The sequence below is a fragment of the Ornithodoros turicata genome, chromosome 3 (genome assembly GCF_037126465.1).
Source record: "Ornithodoros turicata isolate Travis chromosome 3, ASM3712646v1, whole genome shotgun sequence".
Classification (NCBI taxonomy): Eukaryota; Metazoa; Arthropoda; class Arachnida; order Ixodida; family Argasidae; genus Ornithodoros; species Ornithodoros turicata.
This window is the reverse complement of record NC_088203.1, coordinates 90,483,647-90,510,095: the sequence shown is the minus strand read 5'-3', so window position 1 is coordinate 90,510,095 and position 26,449 is coordinate 90,483,647. Positions and strand designations below refer to the sequence as shown.

Below are 26,449 nucleotides of genomic sequence, written 5' to 3'. Positions count from 1 at the left end.
CTGTACCCTTGAAGAACCACTGTCGCAAGTGGTGGGGACGTTGAGATTCAATTTACTGGCTACAAGAATGTCGTCCAGATAGCGAAACGCGAAAGCCAGGGCGCGCAGAACATCGTCGATAAATTATTGGAAAGTTTGCGCTGCGTTGAGTAGACCGACGACTATTACTGAAAGAAGCCACACTGCGTCTTCTACCAGCAGATCGACACGATCGAAGAAGTCTGCTCCACAGATCGGGGTGGGCAAGTCGGCAATGGCAAACATGCTTCAGAGTACCCAGCAGTCATCGGCTCGACGCTCCGTCTTCACTGCTACCATTGGGTGGAGCACCATCCCTCCACTCAAGAAGCGTACTGGGTTCATGGACGCGCCCCGGGAATTCCTCCGTCAAGGTGCTCCTGGACGAACAGTCCTCATCCGTCTTCTGAGTTCCATCGCAACAATGTGATATTCGTACATGAAGACAAATAAATAAATACCCTATATCTGTAAGCGTTACTTTGAACAACGTGCATTACAAACGCCGAGACAAGGGATTGCAGGGGTTCGCGGCAAGTTTCAATTGTTTAGTGGCAGAACAGGTTAATACGTAGAAGCGTTTTCCAGTCTGGCAACTCAAAGCACAACGGCAGCGATCACTTGAGCGGCGTAATCGCCCCCCACCAACCGACACCCAAGAACGCACTCGCCGCTTGGACCATGCTCTGTGCCTATAAAAGTGGCCCAGGCACGTCGGACCTCTGCGGGAAGCTTCATTTGTGGAATCTGACCGGGCATGTAGTAATTCCGAGGGGAAAAAAAAAGAGAGAGAACGTGCGCTGGACATAGACGTGGGAAATGTCAGCGTGCGCGAGGCGGTGAGATTTTGGTATGCAAATCAGGATCGGGAACTGCTACTAACCCTTGTCAACAAATATCGGCAAAAGAAGCTAAGAACAGGGCATGTGAAAGGCTAGGCATCGAATATTCGACGAGGCAGTGTCAAGCAGCTAAAGAAAACGAGAGGAGACACTGGAAAAAAGAATTCCAAGAGAAGCGTAATATTTATGCGACAGGTGGGTGAACCATTTGTGTTTTCGGGCAAAACGAAGTCTCCTGTTTTCTGTGTCGAGAATCCGGCTACATACGTTATGACAGCCGGAATAAAAACGCCACTTGCTCAAACCCCGCAGAGGGGGAATATGTTTAATGCAAAGTAACAAAAAAGAGAAAGGAAAACCCCGCAGAGGACTGTTTTGTGCGTATGTCTTGAGCTGGTATACATACTCTGAAAACACAGCTCACGTGTTAGTCAAGCTTGTACGCTATTTGTGCTATACGTTTTGGTACGAGTTCATGGATATCTGATTGGGCACTCAAGTAGCTGGTTTTGATCAATAAAAAATACTTTTTTGCCAGGTCTGCAATGTTATATTGAGGCACAAATGTATGACACAGTACGTATAAGATATATACACCACTGAGAACATCGATATGGGCTAGCTGATTAGAGATGCAAAATTTCCGGAAATTTGGAATCGCACGAAAAAAAAACGTTTCTTTTCGGGTTTTTTTCCCGGAAATTTTGAAAAAATGGAAACAAATGCTGTTACTGCTGAGTCGAAGCATTGCCGGCCAAGCCACGGCATACAATGAGCTAGAAACTTTAGTAGTGTTCACCCTCTAGGCATAAATGCAGAGCAGAGCATCCCATAAGACTGCTGTCTACTCAGCGATAGGTAATTGGAACAACCCGTCCACTCCGACCAGAACTCCGACATTATGTGAACGCGACGGCGATCGCTTGGAGCAGCCAGACGGAGCTCTAAGTTGGTGGTTGTTGGCGGATTAGAGGCACCCAAGGCACTGTTGGCGGGTTGGAACGCATCGAAGGCACGAAAATTTACATTTTTGAATTTTGTCGCCTGGAAATTTGGGGCAATTTTTCCAGACACGAGGAAAAAAACCGAATGAAAACTGGTTCTTTCCCAAAATTTCCGGGTTTTTTCCGGGGCTTCGCATCTCTACTTGGCACACGGGTGCGCTCCTCACCGTCTGCATCCTCGCACCTATACTCAAAACCTTGTCGAAGAATGCAGCGGACGATCTATCGTGCGCCATGACGAAAGACTGAACCAGAACTGAACTCCTCCCAACCACGCCAAGACGGCGGTTCTTGCACGGGCCGGCCTGGCCTCGGCCTCGAGGAGCGCTCTCAAGATACCTGCGATGTATGCCTCGATGTTTTCGAAGGGCGAACGTAGAGGCCCCCGATCGGGGAGGGTTTCGAGTCAAAGTCAACTATTAGGGAGGTTTAGGAAATCGTATGCGCCCTCCGATTTCGACCCCGTATCACTGTCAGTCACTGCAGTCAATGCAATCAGCAACGTGATGTCAGCCACTACAAAGGAATCATGCGATTGACTTATCATGTGTTCGAAACTGGTTTCGTGACACCTCTACGTTTTACTAAAACTCCCTAATGTAACGAAAAGCCGGCATCAGCTCGGATCGAGTTTCGAGTGGAGGATCGTTCGTCAATAGCACTCTTTGATTCGGAACGTTGCTCATACGTAGCAGTTTTCGTGGTGTTGGCCGCTTATAACCTATACTCTGTTTTTCCAATGAGTTTTTCAGCGGGGTAGCAGAAAGAATGTTCACGTCTGCTCCAGTATCAAGGAAGGAACGACAGCGGAATGTGCGGTCTGTCAATTGAAAGCGACGGCTGTTGTTTTCCGAAACTATTCCAGTCGCTAACGGTAGGGGACGGCGTGTTCCATCTAGAACCAGGGTGGCGTGCAGCCACCGGCGGCATCCCCGAAGGTTCAGTGATATCAGCACACACGGTGTCGCGGTGGTATACGCCTTCGTCGGAAGACGGACCGTGGAGCCCGAAGTTATCGAACGAGTATTCTGGTGGTTACGGAATGGAGTGTGGGGAGAGAGAAACAGAGCGGCGACTCTTAATGGAGAGAGGGCAGCCAAATCGACAATGCGACCTGATTCTTCGTCAGATCGTCGAGGATGGAGTGTTCGGCAATGTTTCTGGTTCAATAGTAGTTTTGCAAACAACCAGGTTCTACAAAGGAACTGGCATTAAAGGGACGCTTCGCAAGAATTCGAAAAAAAAAAAAAAATAGGTGAACATCATACCGAACACGAACCATCCTCTCCATACCGAATACAACATCCGCATTTATTTTGGGAGAGTAATTAATTCGTAAATGATAACAATACCAAACCGAAACCGAAATGCAAAGAGCAGAAAACAGAGAGCTTCCATACTACGGCGGCTCGTCTGGAGGAGGATTCTGTGACGTCACCCAGCATTGTCTTCTGCTATCAAGCCTGTATTATCCCTTGCCGAATGCCGGATGATGTCAGCAGTGTGTTGCTTTCAGTGCCCCCTCGCTTCATAGAGGCGAAGCTCTCGCTTCGTCATAAATTAGTTTGAATAAATTCTGCGCAGTTCTGGAACGAGATATTTCGCACACATGTTCCTGACATCCCAAGGTTTACGGATACGCCACAACCTTTGTGGTGATTTTGTTGCGGAGTCCCACTTCAACGACTGGACCAGCGGCATGGCCGAGCGGGTTAAGGCGTCCCGCTCGTCGGTGGTAGCCAAGGTTGTGCTGAAGACTGGGAGGTGGTGGGTGGGAATCCCACCACCGGCTGCGTGTCTGATGTTTCCCTGGGTTTCCCGAAGACTTTCCAGACGAATGTCGGCAGTGTTCCCCCTGAAGTCGACCCAGGACGCATACTAACACCCTGTCTCCCACTCATCCCTGCTGTCCTCTCTCCATCTGTCCACGTCTGTATGCCGTTGATAGACACAGTTGCTTCGCGGCGCTAACACGGAACTAAAGAAATAATGACAGAATAATGACTGGCCTTTTTGCGTGAAGGGAAAACGAAAGCTCGGGGAGCGCGCCGAACCAACACCACGTAGATAGAGAAAGCCTGCTTAGTCGTCGACGTGACGTAACAACTAATAGTCAGCCAATCAGGATCGTGTTTTAAAACGGCGGCAGCCAATCACGAACGTCCTTTCACCGGTCATGGCCATGAAAACGAACCACCGTCGTCCGTGAGTGGTGATTGAACGTCCCCGCATACTAAATAGGAAAACTTAGAAATGAAGCGCAAAATGGCCCCAATCTTTTCAAAATAGATTTTCTGGAAAGCGTGTTGCAATTTTCGTCTAAACATTAAGGTCTGCAGGTTCCAAGTAAGCTGCAATCATTTGCGGGTTCTTGAATTCGCAGAACGGCGAATTGCAATGGCAGACGAATTCTGACTCTATATGTCAACGTAGCGAAGGAGGGAGAGGGGGAAGAAGCAGGCTGTCTGTATCTAGGTGGCGTTGGCCGAGCCGGAGGGATCATGGGAATGATGACGTCTCTCGCTTACGTTGAAGGCGGATGTGTGCTAAGAAGCTACACGATATATTGTTAGAAAAACGTCACGTCATCGCTCCCGCTTTTAAATAGTCAGAGGGCTGGCCATTATCGTGTTGAACGATCTCCTGCGCGTTTTGTGGAGATGTTCTATTCTAGTTGTATGCCTCATTGGTAAGAGTGCATGTGCTGTCACTTTACACTTTTCTTATTTCGCCTGTACTACAGCGTTACCTGCATTGTGCTGGGCTACACCGCAATACATGTACAAGTCCCTGCATTCGCCACATGTTACCGTGGGATGGCTAAAGTCAGCGCCGCTTCAAAATGCTGCCTATACATAAATGGCAGCCTCCATGCTCTCGCTCGGACAAGGCCTAGCTCTGCAGCTGCTGCCTCCAAAACGGGACATAAGTGTTTCAGGGCCCTAGTGTATGACTTAAGAGTAATTATCGATGACGTGAACAATATGTCGATATCAGTCCAAACATTTTCTCTTAAATAAACCTGATACATTCCGCTCGGTTTAGCCATGCACTGCCGTTCAATGAACGGCGATATGATTAGGCGAGGTTCAGGTATGTTACATCGTACGCGTGTCTTCTGGAAGGCGCCTACCTAAAGCATAACAACATCCCGCCTCACCGTCAAGTTCGACATTTGGGTCTTGTGTGCCGGATCTCGCGGGTCGCCGTGCTACTGGCCGAATGATGCGCGTCTGATGCACGAGAGGGGGACACGAAATCCCTGGCTTCGAATTGAGTTCCACGCCTGTGTAAAAGCATTTGAGACGGGTCGTCGAGAGCTACACGTCTGGACCAACATGCCCTTCTTCAGAACACATCGGGAAGTCCCCAACACCTAACCAACAGTTTGCAGAAAAATGACCGATCATAATTCAACTAAGTTTTCTCAATGACCTTAGAAACGTGCGAACATATCCTATCTTAGTTGCCCTCACCCAAAACAAAGCAGAAAAAAAAAAGCAGGGACCCGGCAACAGTGATTGGATGTTAGAACGCACACTGCACCCTGAGGCGGAGGCTGTTGCTGACGGCTGCCCCACGTGGACTCCGTACACGACACCTGTAGCTTCCACTATGGCTACGGCTCACATTGCGCACCACCAGGTACTGTTCCTGCACGAGCACCTGCACCGTCGCATTTGGGGCAGCCGCGTCCATCGGAGTTCCGTCCAATGTCCATGACACCTCCGTGACGCGAGGGTTAGCGCGTATGGCGCACTCCAGGTACACATCTTGGCCTTCTACGATGCGGTCTGGATCCAGGCCTTGGCCAAACCGTAGGGCTGCACGCGGCGCATCTGTAACAGAGAGAGAGAGAAAGAAAGAAAACAGATCTTCATATGGGGTAAAATAGAACACAAGGCATACAACTGAAGAACATAGCACATAGCGGCTTTTGACTCAAAATTATTATAGTCCCCAGAAGATGTAGCTGCAAACTGAAAGAGAAAGAATTTTAAAGGTGCAATGAGGTGACATTTAACGTCGCTCGAAATCCTGCCCATCTGCCAAACAGTCCACCAGGAGTCACCATGCAAAATATTTTCGCTCTGCGGTGCATTATAGCTGTGCAATAGAATTTACAAAAAAAAAAAAACTGTCCGAGAAAGCAGCCGCAGACGGCCGACACGGTCCTCGCGTGACGTATTGGAAGCTCTGCGCCTTTGTTTCGTTGTTTTTTCTTCGCAGTTCACACGCCGTTTATATATACTTGAGCTGTACCGTACGTCCTGAGTCACCTGACGGGGACCATGTTACTTAATGGCGCCCTATCGTTCTGCGATGCACTCTTTTCACGAGAAGATGATTTTTTAAAGCTTAAAAGATTATTAATTAAGATTATTAAAAGATTAAAAGATTTAAAGCGGAACAGAGCCCTCGCACTTGCTCTGTAGGTCTCCTGCGCTCGTCGTTCTTCCGCAGGAACTCATTTTACTCGTTGGAAAACAATTTGCAACGAAAAACAAACAAAATTAGAAGTCACCTTAGTGCTCCTTTAATGGAACACTGAAGTGCCTCCCAAATGTGTGTTTCGTTTTTTTTCCCGCTGCTGTTGTTCTGCAACCAATAAAATGAGAACGATGAGGGCAGGTGACCTACCGACAGCGCGCGAGGACTGTGTTCCGTACATCTTTAAAAAATCGTCTTCACGTGAAAAGAGTGCATCGCAGAACGAGAGGGCGCCGTGAAGTAACATGGTCCCCGCCACGTGACTCGTGACGTTGAGCGGCACAGCTCAAGCATGTATAAGCGGCGCGTGAGCTGAGAAAAAAAGAAACAAAGGGACAAAGAAGGCACGGGGCTTTTCCACGTCACGCGAGGATCGTGTCGGCCGTCCGCGACTGCTTTCTCCAACTGTTTTATAATTAGATTGCGCGGCTGTAATACACCAGAGCGAAAATATTTTGCATGGTGACTCCTGGTTAACTGCCTTACAGATGAGGCATGCAACATCATTACACCTTTAACATAGCAACTGGTAGTTGTTTACTCGAATATATTCTCCAATGACGTCCCGTTAGATGCTTTCCTCGTGCGTTTTCTTTATTCCAAGTCATCCACATAATGTTGTCAAAATTTCTTTTTGTTTATTCCGTGTTAGCGCCGCGAAGCAACTGTGGCTATGAGCGGCGTATAGACGTGGACAGATGGAGAGAGGACAGCAGGAAGGAGTGGGGGATAGAATGTTAGTGTGCGTCCTGGGCCGACTTCAATGGGAACTGTGCCGACATTCGTCTGGAAAGTCTTTGGAAAACCTAGGGAAAACCTCAGACAGCACAGCCGGTGACAGGATTCGAACCCGTGTCACTTCCCAGTCTCGGCGTGGAGCGATCATCTTAACCACTACGCCACAGGAGCTGGTGTCAAAATTTCTTGTCAAAAACTTTAAAAAACATTGCGAAGTGCACACATGTTACCGACATATATCATACATTCCGGAAAGAAGAGGAACAGGAATAACTTGCTTATAGGCTATCAATCGAAGCTACGTCAATGCCTCTGTTAGTGACAGATAATGATCAGCGAAGGACATAACACAGAGAATGGGAAAATTTGAAGAAAGCGCTTTCTCATCGCTCGATCTTGCCCCTACGTCATGCCCGCCAGGATTGCGGAATGGGGTCACCATTCCATTCCGATTTTATTCCGAGGAACAGAGATGCGATAATTCCATTCCTTTCAATTCCTCGGAAGAGAAAGAGGTACGTTAATTCCCACTCCTGGAATGGCTTTGCAACCCCATTCCATTCCTTTAATTCCATCAATAAAAAAAAGGGACCGGTAACCGTACTGGCTAGCAAAGCAGTGCTAGAGGAGATTGACATTATCCAGCACGGGAAAAGAACAAAGACATGATTTTTTCGCTCTTGACCGTGTGCAGGTGCGGTGTGTGTGTGTAAAGGTCGCGAGGGCAGAATCCAGCGTGTTGAAACCAAATCTACCTCCCGGGCCAAAGAAGAAAGGAACATTTCACTCGCACGCTAAAGTGTGCGTGCGCGTGACTACCGTGGCGCAGAAATAAGATGGCGCATGCTCACTCTTGGAACTCAGTGTCCATACTCTGAAGCGACGCTTATTTAGTGACTAACTTAAGTGAACGAGAACAGGAAGCTTGTGGTCAGGAACCGTCTACCACACGCGACAAAGTGAATATCAGTACCGTTGCGTTTCTCCTATACAAGTGTCTGTCGTATTCCTATTTTCGGCCGCTCAGGACTGTGTCCATCGGTAGGTGATCGTTATGGCCAGCTTCACTCTGGAACTTGCGTGCATTATGCCTTCACATATAAACATGTCGTCTGGTATTACCTGCGAAACGTCTCTCTTAGTTAATGACAGGTGTTCAGGGGATAGTCACCTGGGGCTTGCTTTCCTACTTCCAAAGAAACGGTTCAAGGAACGAGGAAATTTCCCGCACGCGCCGTGAACTTTTTACTGAAAACTGTCCTTCCGGTCGAAAGATTCGTACACTGGGGATTTTTCCCTCTTAAAGTGTGCCATTTTTAACCGCGCGTGGTCGAAATTACCTTCGGACCACATTCCCATTTCCGCCTTCGTGCTCCTCCTCGCGCTTCTTGACTTTTTCACGCACGGTCGTGGGGCTCCCTCAAGGCAGAGTCGCTGTCGCCATGGTCGCAAGTGCAGCTACACGAGTCATTTGCGTGGCGGGAGCAGCTAGGGACAGAACTACATTTGCGAGAGAAAAATTCGTACTTTTCAACTGGTTATGCGGCATAATAAACTTTCGATTGTACCGCCGCAGGAAAATAAACACTGAGAGAAATTTACAACACTGTAAGTTTGTTATGATATATGTGTTTGTGGTGGCGCTGCAGTTCTATCCGTTTTTCCACACAATGTGCAAGATATGTTGGTCACACGCGATAGCCATGTACAGGGTGTCCACGCTAAGTGTGAACAGGTTTTTAATATATATATATATATAACACTTTTTCCAAGATGAAATCAATTGCAATATAGCATATGCTGAAGGGCACTCCCTAGGAGGGCATTAGCGAAGTCAAAAGGCAATGTCTTAATTAACTTACATTAATTAACTGTTTAATGATAAAAGCTACAAAGTTGCCCCAATGAGAACATCTGTTCCTTTCGGTCACCTGATATCGTAGCCGTTTTCAGAACAAAAATCCGTTCGATAGATCGCCCGCAAAAAATTCGTGTAGGAACGCCATTTTTTTCTTTATTTTGTTCATTGCGCTTCGTAGAAGACGCGTCTTTCCTTCACCCCCAATGTGAGAGGAAGAAAGAGCACACTATCGCCTCTCGCGTCCTGGAAAAAGATTAAAAGGAAACCGAAAATGCAACCCAAGATAAGGCCAGTTCCGATAGAGTCACCCGATACATTTGTTTTTGTTTTGTTTCCCCAAGTTAAAGCTCATCTTCGACGCATGAGGCGGCCCTGTGCTCCTTTCCCCTCTCATGTTGGGGATGAAGCAAATACGCGTCTGCGAAGATGCGCAATGAACAAAATAAAGAAAAAAATGGCGTTCCTTCACTAATTTTTTGCGGGCGATCTATCGAACGGATTTTTGTTCTGAAAACGGCAACGATATCAGGTGACCGAAAGGAACAGATGTTCTCATTGGGACAACTTTGTCGCTTTTATAATTAACAAGTTAATTAATGAAAGTTAATTAAGACATTGTCTTTGGACTTTGCTAATGCCCTCCTAGGGAGTGCCCTTCAGCATATGCTATATTGCAATTGATTTCATCTTGGAAAAAGTGCTGTATATATTTTTTTTAAATATGTTCACAGTTAGCGTGGACACCCTGTGTATATCCAAACGACTGCTTTCCCCCTACAAGCTCGAAATTTCATTGCAACAAAGTTGACTTGCCACACACACTACACTGTTGACCCCACATCTCTATCCTACATAATTCGCTCCAGTTACATACCGCCAAACCTAGCGGATTTGGGATTTGCTGCCGCCGCCGAATTTGTAGCGTGTAGCTATGGTGTAGCCATGGAGTAAAGAAGAAAAGAAGGCGCCCAAATGGCTCTTCGGCAGATGAGAGAAGCATGGGGCAAGTGACGTGAGTGGACGTAAGGATAGGATATGTGCTGTAGTCTCTTTGTGGCAACGCGGAAGGTCACGTTACCTGAACAGCCCAATGAGGTCGCTTTGCACACGCCACCTTGGGGGCCACTTCGGCGCGCTACCACCACACCTCTCAGAAGAGTTCCGAAAGTATGCATTGGGGGCTACCATAGAGACGGATGCAACCAAAACCGGAAGAGCAAGCGGTAACGTCACTAGAGTGGCCCCCAATCTCGGCTTCACTTCTCGGCGCAATAGGGCCCATTCTCTCTTTCCTTCCTCCATGCGTGTAGCTGTCGCTTGTAGCGTGTTATGAGATACGGCCTTTATACTTTGAGTTTGCACATGGTTCGTTGAGGAGAATGTCGTTCAGTCATGGGCGTACTATGGGATGAGCGTGACGTCGTAGGTGGCGTAATCGGGCACAGCTGTCAAAAGGTCACGTTTCAGGGCACGACATTCCTCCCGCCTTTCCGGGCCGCCGGTGTATCAGCTTCATATAACTTTGGTACTTGGTTTAAATTCCGTGGTGAGGAAACGTTTCGCCTGCCGAATGTAAAACTAAGATTGTGCGTTCAAGAACATCTCTTCTGTCTAAAAGAAAAAAAAAAGGAGAAAGAATCGCTTCAAATTCCACATAAGTACCATGGGTGTCCCAGCAAAATTGTCCCTACAACGTCTTTAGTGAACATTGGCTTTCTTTTGTGCTCATCAAGTCGTATCGCAGGACTTTTTGCGGCCACTGTTCCAGTCGAGCGGGCTCCGATGACAAATTTGAACAGAGTCACCTTACTTGTGCACGAATTGTAACCAAAATTGCGGTTGCGTGTAGTGGCGTAGCAGGGGAGGAGGGTGGACTCAGGCCTGAAACCCCTGAACATTGCCTTTGGTAGCGCATTGAGGAAAGCGAAAACGGAGCTGAAAGCTTCCTCCCCGTGTAAACTTTCCATACATCATATCCGGCAATATTTTTTATGTCTGGGCTATACTGCTTATGCCCTATGCCATCGAAAAACGCACACGAAAAGCCGCTAAGTGAAGTGAACTCATGCAGCAGACACGTGCCCAGAACCAGCACTACATCCACACAAATGCTCTTTGTCCGGGATTTCCTGTGGCGGTCGGCCTTTCTTTGCGGGCACCTCTGGGGAGAAGAGCGGAAACGAACAACACTATCGGTCAAGCCAAGCGAATGAAAGCGCCCACGGGGGCGAGTTGCATGTTAGTCGGATGTCGAATGCTGCAAATACCGGAAATTCGGTACACCATTTTCGGTACAGCGAGAATTCGGTAGACCATTGTCGTGCAACCTGCGTAAATATTTGCATAACACGGGCGCGTAGCTCATCCAAAGTTATTGTATCATGGTCTGCTAATCTTTCTAGTTTGCATTCTCTTTCTAATGGGCACTTAGTTCTGCTCCTCGGCGTCAATCGTTACAGCGATCACGCGACTTCCTTCGTCATAAAATCAATAGTGATGGTCACATTACTGTCCATATAATACTAACCGTGACGGCATGAACAAGGACATTAACTTTTTCTGTTTTTTTTTAATTCCGTTTTAGCGCCGCGAAGCAACTGTGGCTATGAGCGACGTACAGACGTGGACAGATGGAGAGAGGACAGCAGGAAGGAGCGGGGGTGTTAGTATGCGTCCTGGGCCGACTTCAGGGGGAACTGTGCGACATTCGTCTGGAAAGTCTTCGGAAAACCCAGGGAAAACCTCAGACAGCACAGGCGGTGACAGGACTCGAACCCGTGTCACCTCCCAGTCTCGGCGTGGAAAGCGATCACACTAACCACTATGCCACGGGAGCTGGTAAGGGCATTGACTAACGTCATGAGGTCTAGACCGCCCTCCAAGTTCTATGATATTTAGTGTTCAGAATCCCGGGTCACTTTTTTTCAATTCGGGATTTTGGGATTGTTCCCGACGAATCCCGGGATACAGGGACAGGATTTCGGGTTTGTGATAAAACAGAGGCAGCACGCATACAACATTTGTGCAACAGCTCAGACGTTTTTTTTTTTTTTTTTTTTTGTCTATCCTCAGTAGGTTTATGCGCAACCGTCTCGTGCACCACTACCAAGACTCGACTTGCAGACGTGAATCATCCATGCATCAAAACTGAGCAAGTAACAGGAAATGTTACTTGCCCCCAGCTGCTTAACGTTGAAGAAAAAGCTGGTTGTTGAAACTCCAGATGGGATATATGCCAAAGCAGTGCTTCAAGTTACGTTATAAGAAACTTGTGTTTAGATATCTCGTGTGGTTGCCATAAGTTTTCAGCATCTCCTGCACTTAGCGCCCCCCCCCCCCCATTCCATCTTCGGCCCACAATAAGTAAATCCACAGGCTGGTTGAATATTCTTCGTTTGTACGCTTATCGTAGAAGTTAAACCGTCCTCGGTGATGACTACCCTTCCTTTTTTCTTCTGCTTTTTTTTGTGTGTGTATGTGTTGTTCACGAGCATGGCGTCACACACGCCGTTCGACGACCATACCGTTCCAAAGTGAAAGATAATGGCACGTTGAAGGAGCAATGTGGTGACATTTAACGTCGCTCGAATTCCTGCCTCGTCTGTCAAGCTGTCCACCAGGAGTCGCCATGCGAAATATTTTGTTTTTGCGGTACGTTATAGCTGTGCAATCGAATTTACAAAAAGCAGACTGAGAAAGCAGCCGTGGACGGCCGACACAATGCGCTCGTGACGTGGTGCGGCTCCGTGCCTTGTTTCTTTGTTTGTTTTTTCTTCGCAGCTCACGAGCCGCCTATACATGCTTGAGCTGTGCCGCTGTACGTCACTCGTCACGTGAGGGGGTAGCATACGTCACGACGTCCTCTCCTTCTGCGATGTGCTCTTTGCACGAGGAGAAGGATTTTTCAAAGACGTGCAGAACAGAGCCCTCGCGCTCTGTTCCCAGCGCTCACCGTTCTTTCGTGGGAACTCATTTTCTTCGTTCCAGAACACTCTGCACCGAAAAACGAAAAACATGTTGGAGGTCACCTCAGTGCTCCTTTAAATAGCTGCTCTCTTACTTCTCGGGCGCACAGAGTTTCGTGCTCCTGGAGCAGCTACTGAGCGGCACTTGGACGCTTCAAGACGCTTGCTGTTACTCCCTTTCTCTTCTACTCACCCTGCTCTGCTGCCGCCCCACGTCCTGCGTTCTCTTTCTTCGCTTTCGTTGAGGGGAGGGAAGAGGTCACGTGACCTTCCTTCTTCAGCTTCGTCTTGCGTCTTCCTTTTCTCTCTGCTTCTTGCTGCGGGCACTGCTGCATTTAAAGGCTTCTCTCCTTCGTCAGTGCGACGGAGTTTTTCCACTTTTGTTATCGCCACGTGGCCACGTTCGTTATCGCCAGGGAACATTTCGGCATCATCACAACACACGTGATCTCCAAGCAGCAGCCAATGGGTGCAGGTCTTACACGGCGACATACCCTGCCTGAAGAAAGCGCAGTGGGCTCGCTCATAAATGCTGTCGCATTTAATAGTTTTCCATTATTCACTACACCGTTATAAATGATACCGGCAGGGATCTTATGGCGCGCTCAGTTTCCTGCATTGGGTCTTACAGCTGTTACGTCTTATGCGATTTTGGTGGATCAGATTGCAACGTGCACCCAAACTGGTTCCAAGGTTGCAGGTTCCAACTCGTCTCAAGACGCAGCAATTTGTAACGGGAACGTGCTATGTGATGGCATTTCACCGCACGTTATATAACTATCAGTATATCGAACTTCCAAGCTCGAAATCAATGCAAATGATTCCGTGATTCCACCTATTTCTGGAGGCACTGAGAAGATTGGGAATCCATTAGGCTCAGCGATAGAAATTCCACAGAAGCGCGTGGACAGAGAAGGACAAGCGGCAATCAATTCTTGTCTGGGCTGCTTTATTACGACGGCATGCACACTGAAAATCGCTTTTAATTGTCCATAAATCTTGTGTGCATGCTTCAAATGCAAAATAGTGCGTGTGGGCGTTTCTCTTCGCTGTGCGTGCGTTACTTGAAATTGGAATGAGATTCAGATTTTTAGCCCAGAAGCTACATTAAAATAAACCGGCGTTTTCAATTGTCTATGTACAGATCCTCTTCTCTACGCAGGACAAAAGGTTTGGTACTAGGTCTTCCATTCTAGGCATTCCAAGTTTTGTGTCATAACTGCGCACAATAGTGTCACGGTGCAATCAGTCTCATGCTGCAGTCGGTCATGCTCCGCTGCAGAACGTTTTAGGAATGCCGGTCGATCGTCGTATTACACACGGTGGTATTCAATTTATCCGTAATGCACCGACAAAAACGCCAACCACTTTGCATTACCGGGAACCAACCTGCTATCATTCGGTACTAATCCGGTTATTCGCGAAATTCTCTACCTCAGCTTGATCAAATCTAGTTTCGGAAGGCGCCATCTTCTCCCCGTTCTTTGCATTTGCTGCCGCTCGCGTAGTTTCGGCAAGTCGTTCAAGAGATACTTCGCCGTTTATTCTCTTTTTACGTGCAACTTCCCTACGCCAGGTTTGACGCCTGCTGTACCTTTTCGTCTCGCATGAACAGCAAGCTAATACCTTGGTTCTACAGCGACGTCCAGAAATCTTACCCTTCTATCAGATGTGTAGGCAGACTAGAAATACAGGGCAAACCAATGTCCCCAGGTCCTCATTCCTAAATAGTTTTGAATAGTAAACACGGAGTGCGCTCCAGGGTCTGAAGGCATCTACTTGTTAGTAATTTTGAATTGTGTCCGAAAGTTATGCCTGCGCGCATTCAGTGTGATTGGATTGCATTGGATTTGAAGGTAATCTAATGGAGATTGTGGCTCCAGAAATCGAACCGGCTACTCCAGTACACTTGTACCGCTAGAATGCGATTAATATCTCAGATCTCCAGGAATTGGTGGAGATGAGGGTGTGATGGCAGCATGAGGAGTGTAGAAATTAAATATATATATATATATATATATATTATTTGATGCGTACAGTAGTTCATGGGTGTGCTGTTCAGTCCACAGATCTGAGCTGACACCATGCGTCAAAACCGTTAAATTTCACTAGAAGAACAGGTATCCACTCTGATTATTGGTCATTTCAGCAGATCACTGAAGAAAAGATAATTACAAGGGTGTTCAAGGTCGGCCGAAACTTTTATTTCTTTAAATGCTATGGAAAATTCGATAAGCACCCAACTACGTCAGTTTGTCCAAATATTCACCGTGCCCATCTATAGACAGCGCTGCCATCGCTTGGGCAACTATTTGATGCCTGTGGCGTAGAAAGAAATTGGCTGCTGTCTTATAGCCACCGCAGGGCATTTTTATGGATGGCTTCATCTGTGTGGAACGTCTTACCTCAAAGGTGGTCTTTAAAGGGCTAAATCTGGACTTTAAGGCGCATGGGGCAAAATCTCACAGCGCAGTTCGGCCAGTGCTGCCACCGTGAAATTCGCCGTGTGAGGCCGGGCATTGTGATAAAGAAGATTGACTCTTCCGGGCAACATCCCAAGCCTTTTCGTGTGAATTGAGTTTCGAACGGCACCCTTTATCAGGGTCGAGTAGTACTGGAAATTAATGGTGACCCTTTGGTCCAAGAAGTCCACATGAATGACACCCCGCATGTCCCGTAAGACTGGCCCTCGAACTGAAACTGGTTCAACAGCTGCTCAGAGACTGTCATGCGCGCTCCCTTCTGGTCACAAGTGAAGTGTCGGGGAAGCCAACTTGCACAGACTTTGCGGAAGAGTAAGTGCTCGTGAATGGCTGTCTCCACGCTGCCGACACTAATATTTGGCTGGGCTGCAATGTCCCCAAATGTTACTTGCCGGTTCGCGAGGATGGCTTGCTGAACGCGTACGATGTCACACTGGTGTGACTGCGGTCGAACGAACGGGTCTATGTGGCTCATTCGTCACCATATCCCGTCCTTCGCCAAACTGTTTGCACCATTCGTACACTCTTGCCCTTGACAACACATTTGTTCCCCATACCGTGCCTGTAATCTTCGCAAAATATCAGCTGGATTTGACGCTCTCCTTCACAAGGAACTTGATTATGCATCACTGTTCCACAACTACAGACACGCTGCTCGCCGCCACGAGAACTGCCGCTGCTGCACGTGCCGCTCACCCGAGAAGGATTACACTTCGTCCTCCGAAAATTCTATTCAATGACGTTTCCTTACGCCTTCACACACTCCTTCAGTATGTTTCCTTACTAATTTTTTTCGAGCAAAACTCTCAGTCAACTTTGAACGACCCTCGTATTCTCCTACGTCTCTTGCTTGGCGATATACGAACCGTAGAACAAGCGTGCGCGTTACGTTAAGCACCGACATCAGAGGAGCGAGAGGTACGGCTATTCCCATTGGTACTCTAAACACGCGACTTCTCCCGCACTGCTTTACTAGCCGAGATGCCCGCAGTGATGCCATAACAGGATGAGTACAGTATATTCGCGGTGCCGACTTTCGACACATCTGCTAAAATATTTGCTGTAGAGATTGTAATGCAGGTTCACGTCGACGCAAATAACTTCCTTTTAACCATTGATCCGTTTAGATTTCCTTCTTTTTTACCTTTATTGATAACTAGGGTGAGGTGTCACAACCCCTTTAATAATGTGGTGCCTGTGGATGAAACTAACTCGGGAACGCTCCTGAACCGATTTATCCCTTGCGGCGAACTATTCCAACATTCGAGCTTCAATCGACCGGTATCTGTGGGTTGCCACGCCGATTTCAGGTGTTGCAGGATTTATTGGCCCAATCTTACTAGTGTAGTACGGAAAGACACTAAAAAACTCGGGGCTGTTTAGTTATCCATAGTTAATTCAGTGTTGTGCGTCGCGTCACAACAACAACAATAACTTAAGACGATGAGATGGGGTATTTCACCGCGGTGGTGGTGGTGGTGGTGGATGATGAAAGGGCTCGCCGTTGTCGGCCTCGCAGCTAGTAGGCCAACGTCACGACTGCCGCCTTGAGGGAATGTGCGTCCTGGGCCGACTTCTAAGGGAACTGTGCCAACATATGTCTGAAAACGTCTGAGGAAAGCCCAGGAAAAACCTCAGACAGCACAGCCGGCACCGGGATTCGAACCCGGGTACCTCCCAGTGTCGACGCGGTGGGTACCTCCCACCGCGGTGGTGCGGTACCCTACCCCATTGCTCGTGGAACATTATGTGAAGATGATGAAGGAAGGATGAAAATACAAGAAAGAACTAAAGCGTCTGGAGCGATCCACTGGGCGACGGGAAGTTCATGAACAGGTGAAGAACCCGGCGATGGAGCACAGGATCTTCATTGGGGCTAATGAGTGCTGTGTCGCGCCGTTTGTTCCGCGTTCTGTGGGGTTTTATTGATTTTACCATGGTACGAAAACCCACGTTCTTCATATTCTCTCGTGCCAAAAATTAAATGCGAAAAAATGCTATTTCCGAAGTATAGGAGAAACGATTTACGTCCGGTAAGCACTACCCCAATTAACGCTGGAATAGATTCCGAAAACCCAGCACTCTAATTATATGCCGGATTCAGAAAGGAAATTTTCCCCACGCGTCGTCCTAAAGAATGGGCGACAGGCACGAATCAATTTGGAGGGCCATGAGTCTGGAATTGGAAGCGGTCGAAATGTCAAGCTGATCGGCACTGGCGGAGCATGCGTTCTTATAAACGAGGCCAGACAATTCTCTTCAATCACTCCGCGTTGAGATGGAATTGGAGTGATTTCCTTCGCCCGTGCTTTCGCAGATATATGCGGGAAGGCATTCGCGAGCGATTGAACAACAGATTAGCTGGTCGATTTCATGCAGGTTCAGGCAAGGTCCTGCATTAGGAAATGATTTCCCGTACTTCGGGGGCCACATACGCGCCACACGAGTATCTGCATGACATCTCGGGACAGCGCTGTCTTCTGTACAAGAAATCATTTAGTGTATATGTTACAGATCAGAATTTCTATTCCGGAAAGTCCACGCTAACTGTAAACTGCTAGGGAAAGAGCAGTTTTCGTCACAAAGGCACTACAAACGGCACTGGGGCAGCGCCCAGCCTTGCTGGCCGGCATCGGCGCTCATCTCATCATCCTCTCTCTATGTGTGTGTGTGTCATCACAAAGGATTTTTTTTAGTTCCGTGTTAGCGCCGCGAAGCAACTGTGGCTATGAGCGGCGTAGGGATGTGGCCAGATGGGGAGAGGACACCAGAATGGAGTGGGGGACGGGGCGTTATAGACTTCAGAGGAACTGTGCCGACACTCGTCTGGAAACTATTCGGAAAACTTTGGGGATGGGAGCTTGTCAAGCTGTCCTACAGCTTTTCTTTTTTTTTATCTCCACATCCTAGAGATGAAATAAAATTCAATTGAATTGAATTGAAAAAGCCAGGGAAGACCTCAGACAACAATGCCAGCGGTAGGACTCGAACCCATCACCTCCCAGTCTTCAGCACGACCTTGGCTACCACGAACGAGCGGGACGCCTTAACCCGTTCGGCCATGCCGCTGGTACAGAAGATATCCGTGCTGCGAAATGGAACCTGCCATTGAACAACACAGGTTTATTACGCCGAGTGCCCGGTCCGACTTTGGTCCCCGCTCAATAAATTTATACCCTGGATTCTAATTGGACATCACGTTGGATGTCATGGTGCATTGCATCGGTAGTGTGCTGCCACCTTTCTTCCGAATAATCGGCTGTACGACGGGAACCACACCTCGTCCTCGCGACGTTATGCCTAACATACATGTTCCCATGAATTGGCCGTTTTAAAGTAGGGTGTAGACCGGCTAAAATAGGGTGTAGGCCCGGCCCACATGGCAGGACACAAGCAGTGTTTCGCGCAATGAGCAGTGACGTCTCCTCATTCCTCTTGGGTCCCCAAAGCGTTTGGGTGTCAAATTCCAAAAGTACCTATCATGCGAAAGAACAAACTGCATGTAGTTCTAGCCAACATAATTGCACTTTCAGAACTTGTTCGATTCCAGCCAAATTACACTCACGGTGTGTAGGTTCGTACTTCCGCACGCAAGTCTGGTACACAGAGTGTCTGGTTATTGCGTACAAGAAAGACATCGAAACAGAACAGCACTGTTCAGCACTCACAAAAGAATACGCATTAAAGTTCTCTCTCGCAGCTAATCTGCAACAGAAATGCAATAAAAATGGCACCGCTGACAAAAGAGCACCTTTCTCAATTTCCATCAGAGTTATTGGACAGAAAAGGAGGATGTAGACGCAGACGTTTTTAGGCGTTCTACTTGTTCTTCGCCTTTTTTCATCCACGCTATGTTACTTTCATCTTTGGATGCGAGGGAAATGCGTCTTCCTCTCCTACATTGTGGTCCATTTCTCTTCGGGAAATCGTTGGGAATTCGCTTTGTTTAAGAAAGGCTATTGTTGAAATATACTTCCTAGCTTGAAATGAAATTCTGGTTGTGCTGCAGCTTCTCGAAAGACTTGCGTCTGCCTGGAGTGTCGTTTCGAGAAAAGATTGCCATCTGGTTCTTACTATTAAATATTATTGCCCACAAATGCACGTTGGTACAACACCACCACTATGAAAGGAGCACTGACGTGACCCCCGTTTTTTTTTTTTTTTTTTTTTTTTTTTTTTTTTTTTTTTTGCGTTTCTCGGTGCGGAGTGTTTTCCAACGAATAAAATGAGTTCCTGCGAAAGAACGATGAGCGCAGGTGACCTACAGAGCGAGTTCGAGAGCTCTGTTCCGAACAACTTTGAAAGATCCTTCTCCTCGTGAAAGGAGCGCCTCGCAGAACGATAGGACGTCGTGACGTATGCTACTTCCCTCACGTGACCAGTGGCGTACAGCTGCACAGCTCAAGCATGTATAATCGGCGCGTGAGCTGCGAAGAAACAACAAAAACAAGGCACGGAGCCTTCAACACGTCACGCGAGAATCGTATCGGCCGTCCGCAGCTGCGTTCTCCGACTGCTTTTTTTTTTGTAAATTCGATTGCCTAGCTATAACGCACCGCAGAGCGAAAATATTTTGCATGGTGACTCCTGGTGGACAGCTTGACAGATGAGGCAGGATTTCGAGCGACGTTAAATGTTACCTCATTGCTCTTTGGACACTGGGGAGTGTGAGTTGCTTCGTCACGACAATTCTGCATCGAACAACAACTACGGCAAAATATAAACGAAGGCAGTCAGGGACTTCAATTCAAACCCACTCTTATGTGTTCCGGCTCATCCTGAGATTGCAACGAGATTACCATGAGTACGGTGATCCTGTTTATCGCCATCTGTCGCAAGTATCTGATGACGTGCGAGAGATGGAATTTGTGAAATTTTAGCGCCTTTGACCGAGGAGGTTCACGTTTTATTCCTGCCTGATTCCTGATACGCAGATCGCCTCTTGCGATGAAATTCCCCGATACGTCATCTCAAAATAAAGTTGTCCTGCCGCTGTCTGGCTTTTTCGAAGACTGACATGTATTCCAATGTCTTGTCCCTACACTGTAAACTGAAAAACACCCTTATGGGTGTAAATCGCTTGTCCTATAATTGACTCCTCTTTTTACACCGTATGGTCTGGAACACCCTTTTTAGAGGGTGTATCCCGTGTAAAACGCCCTTTGAAAGGGTGCTTTTCCTTGAAAATGCCGTCTTTTGCACCCTTTATACACCTTTTTAGGAGGGTGTTTAACGATCTTACACCCTCCTAAAAGGGTGTTTAAAGGGTGCAAAAGAGGGCATTTTCAAAGAAAAGCGCCCTTTCCAGGGGTGATTTACACGGAATACACCCTCTAAAAAGGGTGTTCCAGACCATGTACGGTGTAAAAAGAGGTGTCAGTTATAGGACAAACCATTTACACCCATAAGGGTGTTTTCCAGTTTACAGTGTAGGCACGTTCAGGTTCTGAGGCCTCAGAACATTAGCTTTCCATCATGCATATGGAACGCCATCATTTTCTTCGAAGATATAACCTGGAGCTTATTTTACTAATTGCACACATTCAAACTGAAGTTCCACAAATTCCTTTGTTGTGCATATAGTTTATGCCTCAAACGTCTCCGCGCCACCGGTCGAAAGGTGCTTCGACTAAGATTAAGGTCCTCATCAGCAGTGCGTGGGCTGATTCCTCTCGAGACGGTTTTGAGTGCCACGAATTCTCGTTGCAATTAAACGGTGGCTCTTTTCGAGAACTTGTCGTGAGCCCGTGTTTCCCCTTTCTCACTTTCCTTCTCTCTCTTAACCTGTTACCGTGCACCAGGTGGGCTGCGCACTTGCCCTGTTGCGTGAGTGGGCATCGTTTGAGGAAAATCACGTGGAATGTGATATTCCCCTGTAAGGGGGAACTCACAAACTGATCGCAGTTTCGCGTATTAGAGGGGAGTCTGGCTATTGGGACGAGACTAAAGAATAAAGGCTCGGTCTGTCAATGGAACTTGAGCGCTTTTCATTCGTTGACTGTTTCATGAGGGGGACGCCATGACACCAAAATTTCCCCAACATGAAGCTGCAGGTCGGAGCGGTGAACCTAGAATTTCGTAAAAACATTTTTCATAAATTATTGAAAGAATTTTATTCTGTGAGTGTAAGTCGGTGGAACTCCATGAATATAGGCAGATAGCGTTAGTGGCTAGACTGCCATTATTATTATTTTTTTTTATACACTGCACTGACTAAACTTCTCAGTGTGAAGATGGAAAGTGTGTAACAAAGCCCACACTTAAAACGATATCGAAACCGAATGCTGCACGGCATCGTAATTACTCCGTCCTCGCCAGTTCATGAAGAGAGGACTTTAGGCAACAATATGCCACCAGCCAACCAAACTTGCTCGTGCATGGTTGTGACCCCACTAGGGCCCGTTTGCATTAAGCTGCTTCAGACGGCTCTCACACTTGAATTAGATCTCAAGTTGGTGCTCATCGCCTGTGCCGATTGCATAAAGCAAATGTGAGAGCGTATTTGAAATCGCGCACGAACACGTTCTTGTGTAGCGTTCTCAATTTTGGAGACAGGTAGCTATATATACCACACTCAAATGCGCTCTCAACCTGAGAATGACTGCTCTGCTTTGTTGAAGCAGACGGTATACCTTCTTCATCTGCCACTCGCATGCAGCTAATTGCTTTGTAATGAATTGCGGCCCATTGTGTTTCGCTTCCTTTGTTGTCAAATTGGAAAATGGTGGTATAATGACATCGATTGGTTTTCCAATTTCACGTGTCAACTGTAACCTTCCTCCTGTCTAATTTGGGTTCCGTTGCATCGTCGTTCAAGGAGGACAGAGGGCCACCCCAAAAAAATTCAGGCTAAGACGTCTGATGAAAGTGTATGTCAATTTACCGAATAACACGAAAGGTTTTGAAATGGGCAATTTGTTCCCAGAAAATAAAATTCACATAAACATACCTCCGCGCGTTCACCCTTAACTCGCCACTCCGGGTGTAACGAGGAGGAGAAGCATGATATCACGTCACCGATGACGTTACACAGTCCGCGCGTTCTGGTTCGATGGTCAATGGAGGTCAACGTCCTGTCCCTTTGCCGCCGTAACCCAGTTTTGCCAGTTCCCCCGGAGATTTGGGGATAGAAGGAGCGACCGAATCATAACCGATCCAAGAGCAATACTTTTTCAGAGCCCCGAAGAGCCGAATAGCAGACGACAGATGAGTAGCAGACAACATTTCTCTGAACGAATCAGCGAGCGCGGACTCTGTAGCGTCAGCGCGATGTCGTAGGCAGATCACAGGCTGGTACTATTATCCACCACTGCTGCGCACGGTCGCTTTTTGCGGCGTACTTTAAATTCAATTTGTGCGGTAATTATGACTCTGTGGGGTGAACCACTTTTCATGGTGCGTCGTACTGCCTGCTGAACAGTTTTGTAGAAAGAAAACAGGGTGTTAAAAATGACTTCTGCGCTACTTCAAACCGACGAGAGACACCAATGGTGTACAGACGATCTGCAGTCGTCTGCAACATGCAAAACATAGCACACAAGGCTTTGTGTTCATTCTATGAACAAGGTAGCAGAATGATTTTAGAGACTGGAGAAATTTACTAAATATCCGTTTGCAAGCATTCTCGCTGTTGTATAAACTTGCGAACTGAATAAAAAGCAAACGATGGAATTTATCACATTTTTGAGATCGTAGCTGCGATGCCTTCGGCAGATGAAACGATGCTGTACGTGGATGTATTGTACTGCACAGTGTGGCCTTGCCTACTATAGTTTAGTTGCAGTTTACCTTAATATAGTTTACCTTTCCTACAGTTTTACTATAGTTTTTACTATAGTATATTTTACCTATAGTTTGACGCGATTGACACTGAAAGGCAAACTGCGACGACCGCTACGATGTTGCGACTACAAGAAACAATCTGCGAGGGCTGTAGAAGTAGCCCGCTCCCACATCCTAGACGTACCGAGCACTTCTATCCTCCATGGCATTGGATGGTTGAGCGCATGACGTAACTTCCGCTCGTCAGTTGCCGTGCTGCCTATCTCAAGTTCGATCTCACGTGAGCATGAGATGAGAACGGTCTCAGAGTGGCTTGTGCGATCGTCTCTGTCTCAGGTCTGGGACTTTATTCATTTGAGCACGAACTCACCTTACGTGTAAATCTGCTCCCGATTATTATTCCACAATGTATTCTCCCTTTATCTTCAATGAACATATGTTTCATGAGCCATAAATGTTTAATGAAAAGCAAGAACTTTCCAGACGTGTCGTGTTAGATAACATACCCGTAATGTACATCTGATTGGCCTTTTTCTCTTTCTCGACATTACGGTATGAATGCCGGTTTCTGCACTGACGGGACCTGTGCAGTGTCCACCAATGCCGTAATGGGTGCAGTGATCCGACTGCGGAAACTATACCGACAACAGCTTGTAGTTAGTTCCGTAAAATAACAGCAAATTTCTTTAGAGTATCGTGAACTGTGAGTCTATGAGAGCTGTATTGAATTTATAATGGGGAACGCTCTAGAAGGTCAGCAGTCGCAGCGGTCAAAGAGTAGTCGGCGCCAACGGTGCTGTGTGTGACACAAACCACACTCCCGAATGAGCCACGTTTGCATGAAGCATGATGCGAGTAGTGACGTATAGGTCTGCACTCATCCAAGGATGGGCATCGGAAGAGTGGAAAAGATTCCTCATTCGCATACTGGTCGAAGCCATCTCGCTGGTGGAAACCGGTGGTAACGCACGATCTGGTTGTACATTTCACCAAAAGAAAAATAACAAAATGTGTAAAGAGGCTTGCACCGCTTGTATAGGGTTTGTTCACATGACGTCATCCGTAGGAGAGCGCCACTGTCACTAGCAAACAGATGTTCTGCCATCGGCCGCCATATTGTAGGTCCCATCCAAGTCATTACCCGTATCGCAGTCACCGTATATTTGGCGTTTCCAAATTATTGTGCTGTGTGATTTGTAGCATATCCAAGTAGTTTCTATGTTTTCGACGTTAATAGCCATCAAAAAAGCGTATGGCAGCGTACGAATGCGGGAACATAACTTCGAGGGACCTACAGTATGGCGGCGAGGTGACGTCAGTGAATAAACCTATAAAATGTCTTAAATTTTTTGGTTTGCCTAAAGTGTCAGCTACCCACATCATCCACGGAACAACAAAAACATGATGTGCTTCAGCGCTCCAGTTGCAATTTCCTACCGCATTACATGTTGGGTAATATATGAGATAGGAAGGAAACGGATGAACCACAAAAGAACACGCCCACATCACTAATGCCAGCGCCTTCTCAATGCTATAGAATGCCTGCTCGGATCACGGACCGCGCCCGTCTGAGCACGCGCATGAGGCAGATGCAGCGACGTTCATTTGTTGGGATATTCATATTGCACTTAACTTGTAAGTAACTCGGACCAACAATGTTTCCCAACACAAATTTATTTGGAACAATTGCAATATGGTAGTCGTCGAAGAAGCCAAACAGCGGCTGGGTTTGAACGACTCATCATCTCTCGATTTATTTACCAAACATAATTTAATACAGAATAGTCAACATTTATTTACAAACGTAATAAGCATATTTACACACACAATAAACATTTATTTAGAAGACATAACCAGATAGATTTCCATGAGTTTGGAGGAAAGTGCCTTGTTCCGGTACATGTTTATAACGATGTTTCTGTCTTTGACATATCTAGCGCGTAGTTGGTCATTAGCGGTCTCACAAAATTTGTGCAGATCAATTTCATGAGAGCTTTCTTTGTCTCTGTGTCCCTACACACAAGCACGGGAATATCCATCAGGACCTCGACAGCATACTTCACCGCGTTGACTGGGTCCTTTTGGTTTCTTTGCTATGCTGGAGAAGAACACCTGTGTGACGTCTTAAGTCGAGTTCCCAAGCACGCGATTTGCGAGTGCGTCAGCGAGAGGCCAATATGTTCGGGCACCGATGCGAGCTTAAAAGTATCGACGGGTTATCGCTGCCACCGGTTCTCTCGCGTGAACCATTCCCGAGGACGCTACAGCAACGCTAGTCCCATGTTCCACATTGCTTGCATTTACTATATAAATTTGGAGTTCTGACAAGTAGGATACGTCACATGCCTGTTGTTTTAAATGTAGAAGCGCAGTAAGTAGAAGTAAACTTGACGGTCGTGTTAACCTCTCGTGCGACGCTACCGTGTTTTTCGAAGCGGCGGTCACATATAATAAATCAGACAGCTAGAAGAAGAAAGTATACACTGTTTTGCAATCCGTCTGCCTTCAGCTTTGGCTTCTATCGTGAAATAGCGGTGACCGCAACAGCCGTGGGAACCTACAAAATATCCCTGAATGAAGACAGAGCAGGAGGTCGCTAAAAAGGTTAGTCAACTGCAGGATTCGAACCCACATCTTCTGGGTTACCGATCCAGGGCTGTAGTTGGCTAACCTTTTCAGTGACTTCGCATTCTCTCTTTATTCGGTGATCTTAGGCACTACAGGCTTTGTGTCTACGGTGTTCCAGCCTCAAAATATAAATTTCCATCCAGTTCTAGACATGTGCTCGTTGGAAAAGAAGGACATACACACATTCACTGGATCATGATGAGGTGGGCGATTCACCGCTGCTGAGGCGGTACACTGCCCTATTGCGCGTTGGGAACGGATGAGGGGATGATGATGGGGGATTTCAGAGACCTGTCACCAGTACTCCGCAAGAAGACGAAGGTTTTGCATCTGGTGCGCAGCGTTCGACCACGGTCCGAGGACCTTCGCGGACCTTGGTACTTCTTGGTACTTGCGGTCCTGCGGTACTTGCGGTCCTTGGTACGCGGAGCATCTTGGTACTTGCTGCTCACTTATGTCCGCGCGCGGTTGAACGGGGGGGGGGGATATGTTTATTGAGAAAAAAAAAACAAGGAAAGGTTAGTCAGGCAAAGGCCGACTTGCTATTCCTTTCGTAAAGAGGAACGGAAAAGGAAAGGGGACGAAAAGATGGGAAGAAAACGAAAAAAGGAAAGAAGGCGGCAAGAAAGAAAGCGAA

At 47.2% G+C, this 26,449-nt stretch overlaps 1 protein-coding gene across 3 annotated transcripts in view; it reads right to left on the bottom strand.

Moving 5' to 3' along the window:
• LOC135388801 (B-cell receptor CD22-like) overlaps positions 1-26,449 on the bottom strand; it is a 442,796-nt gene that overhangs the window by 114,858 nt on the left and 301,489 nt on the right. For 2 of the 3 annotated variants that reach the window (XM_064618608.1, XM_064618609.1), the window contains exon 7: positions 5,404-5,703. The exons of the other annotated variant lie outside the window; for it this stretch is intronic. In XM_064618608.1, the coding sequence (XP_064474678.1) occupies positions 5,404-5,703 (300 nt within the window). The remainder of the gene's footprint in view (positions 1-5,403; positions 5,704-26,449) is intronic. 3 annotated transcript variants of the gene reach the window in all.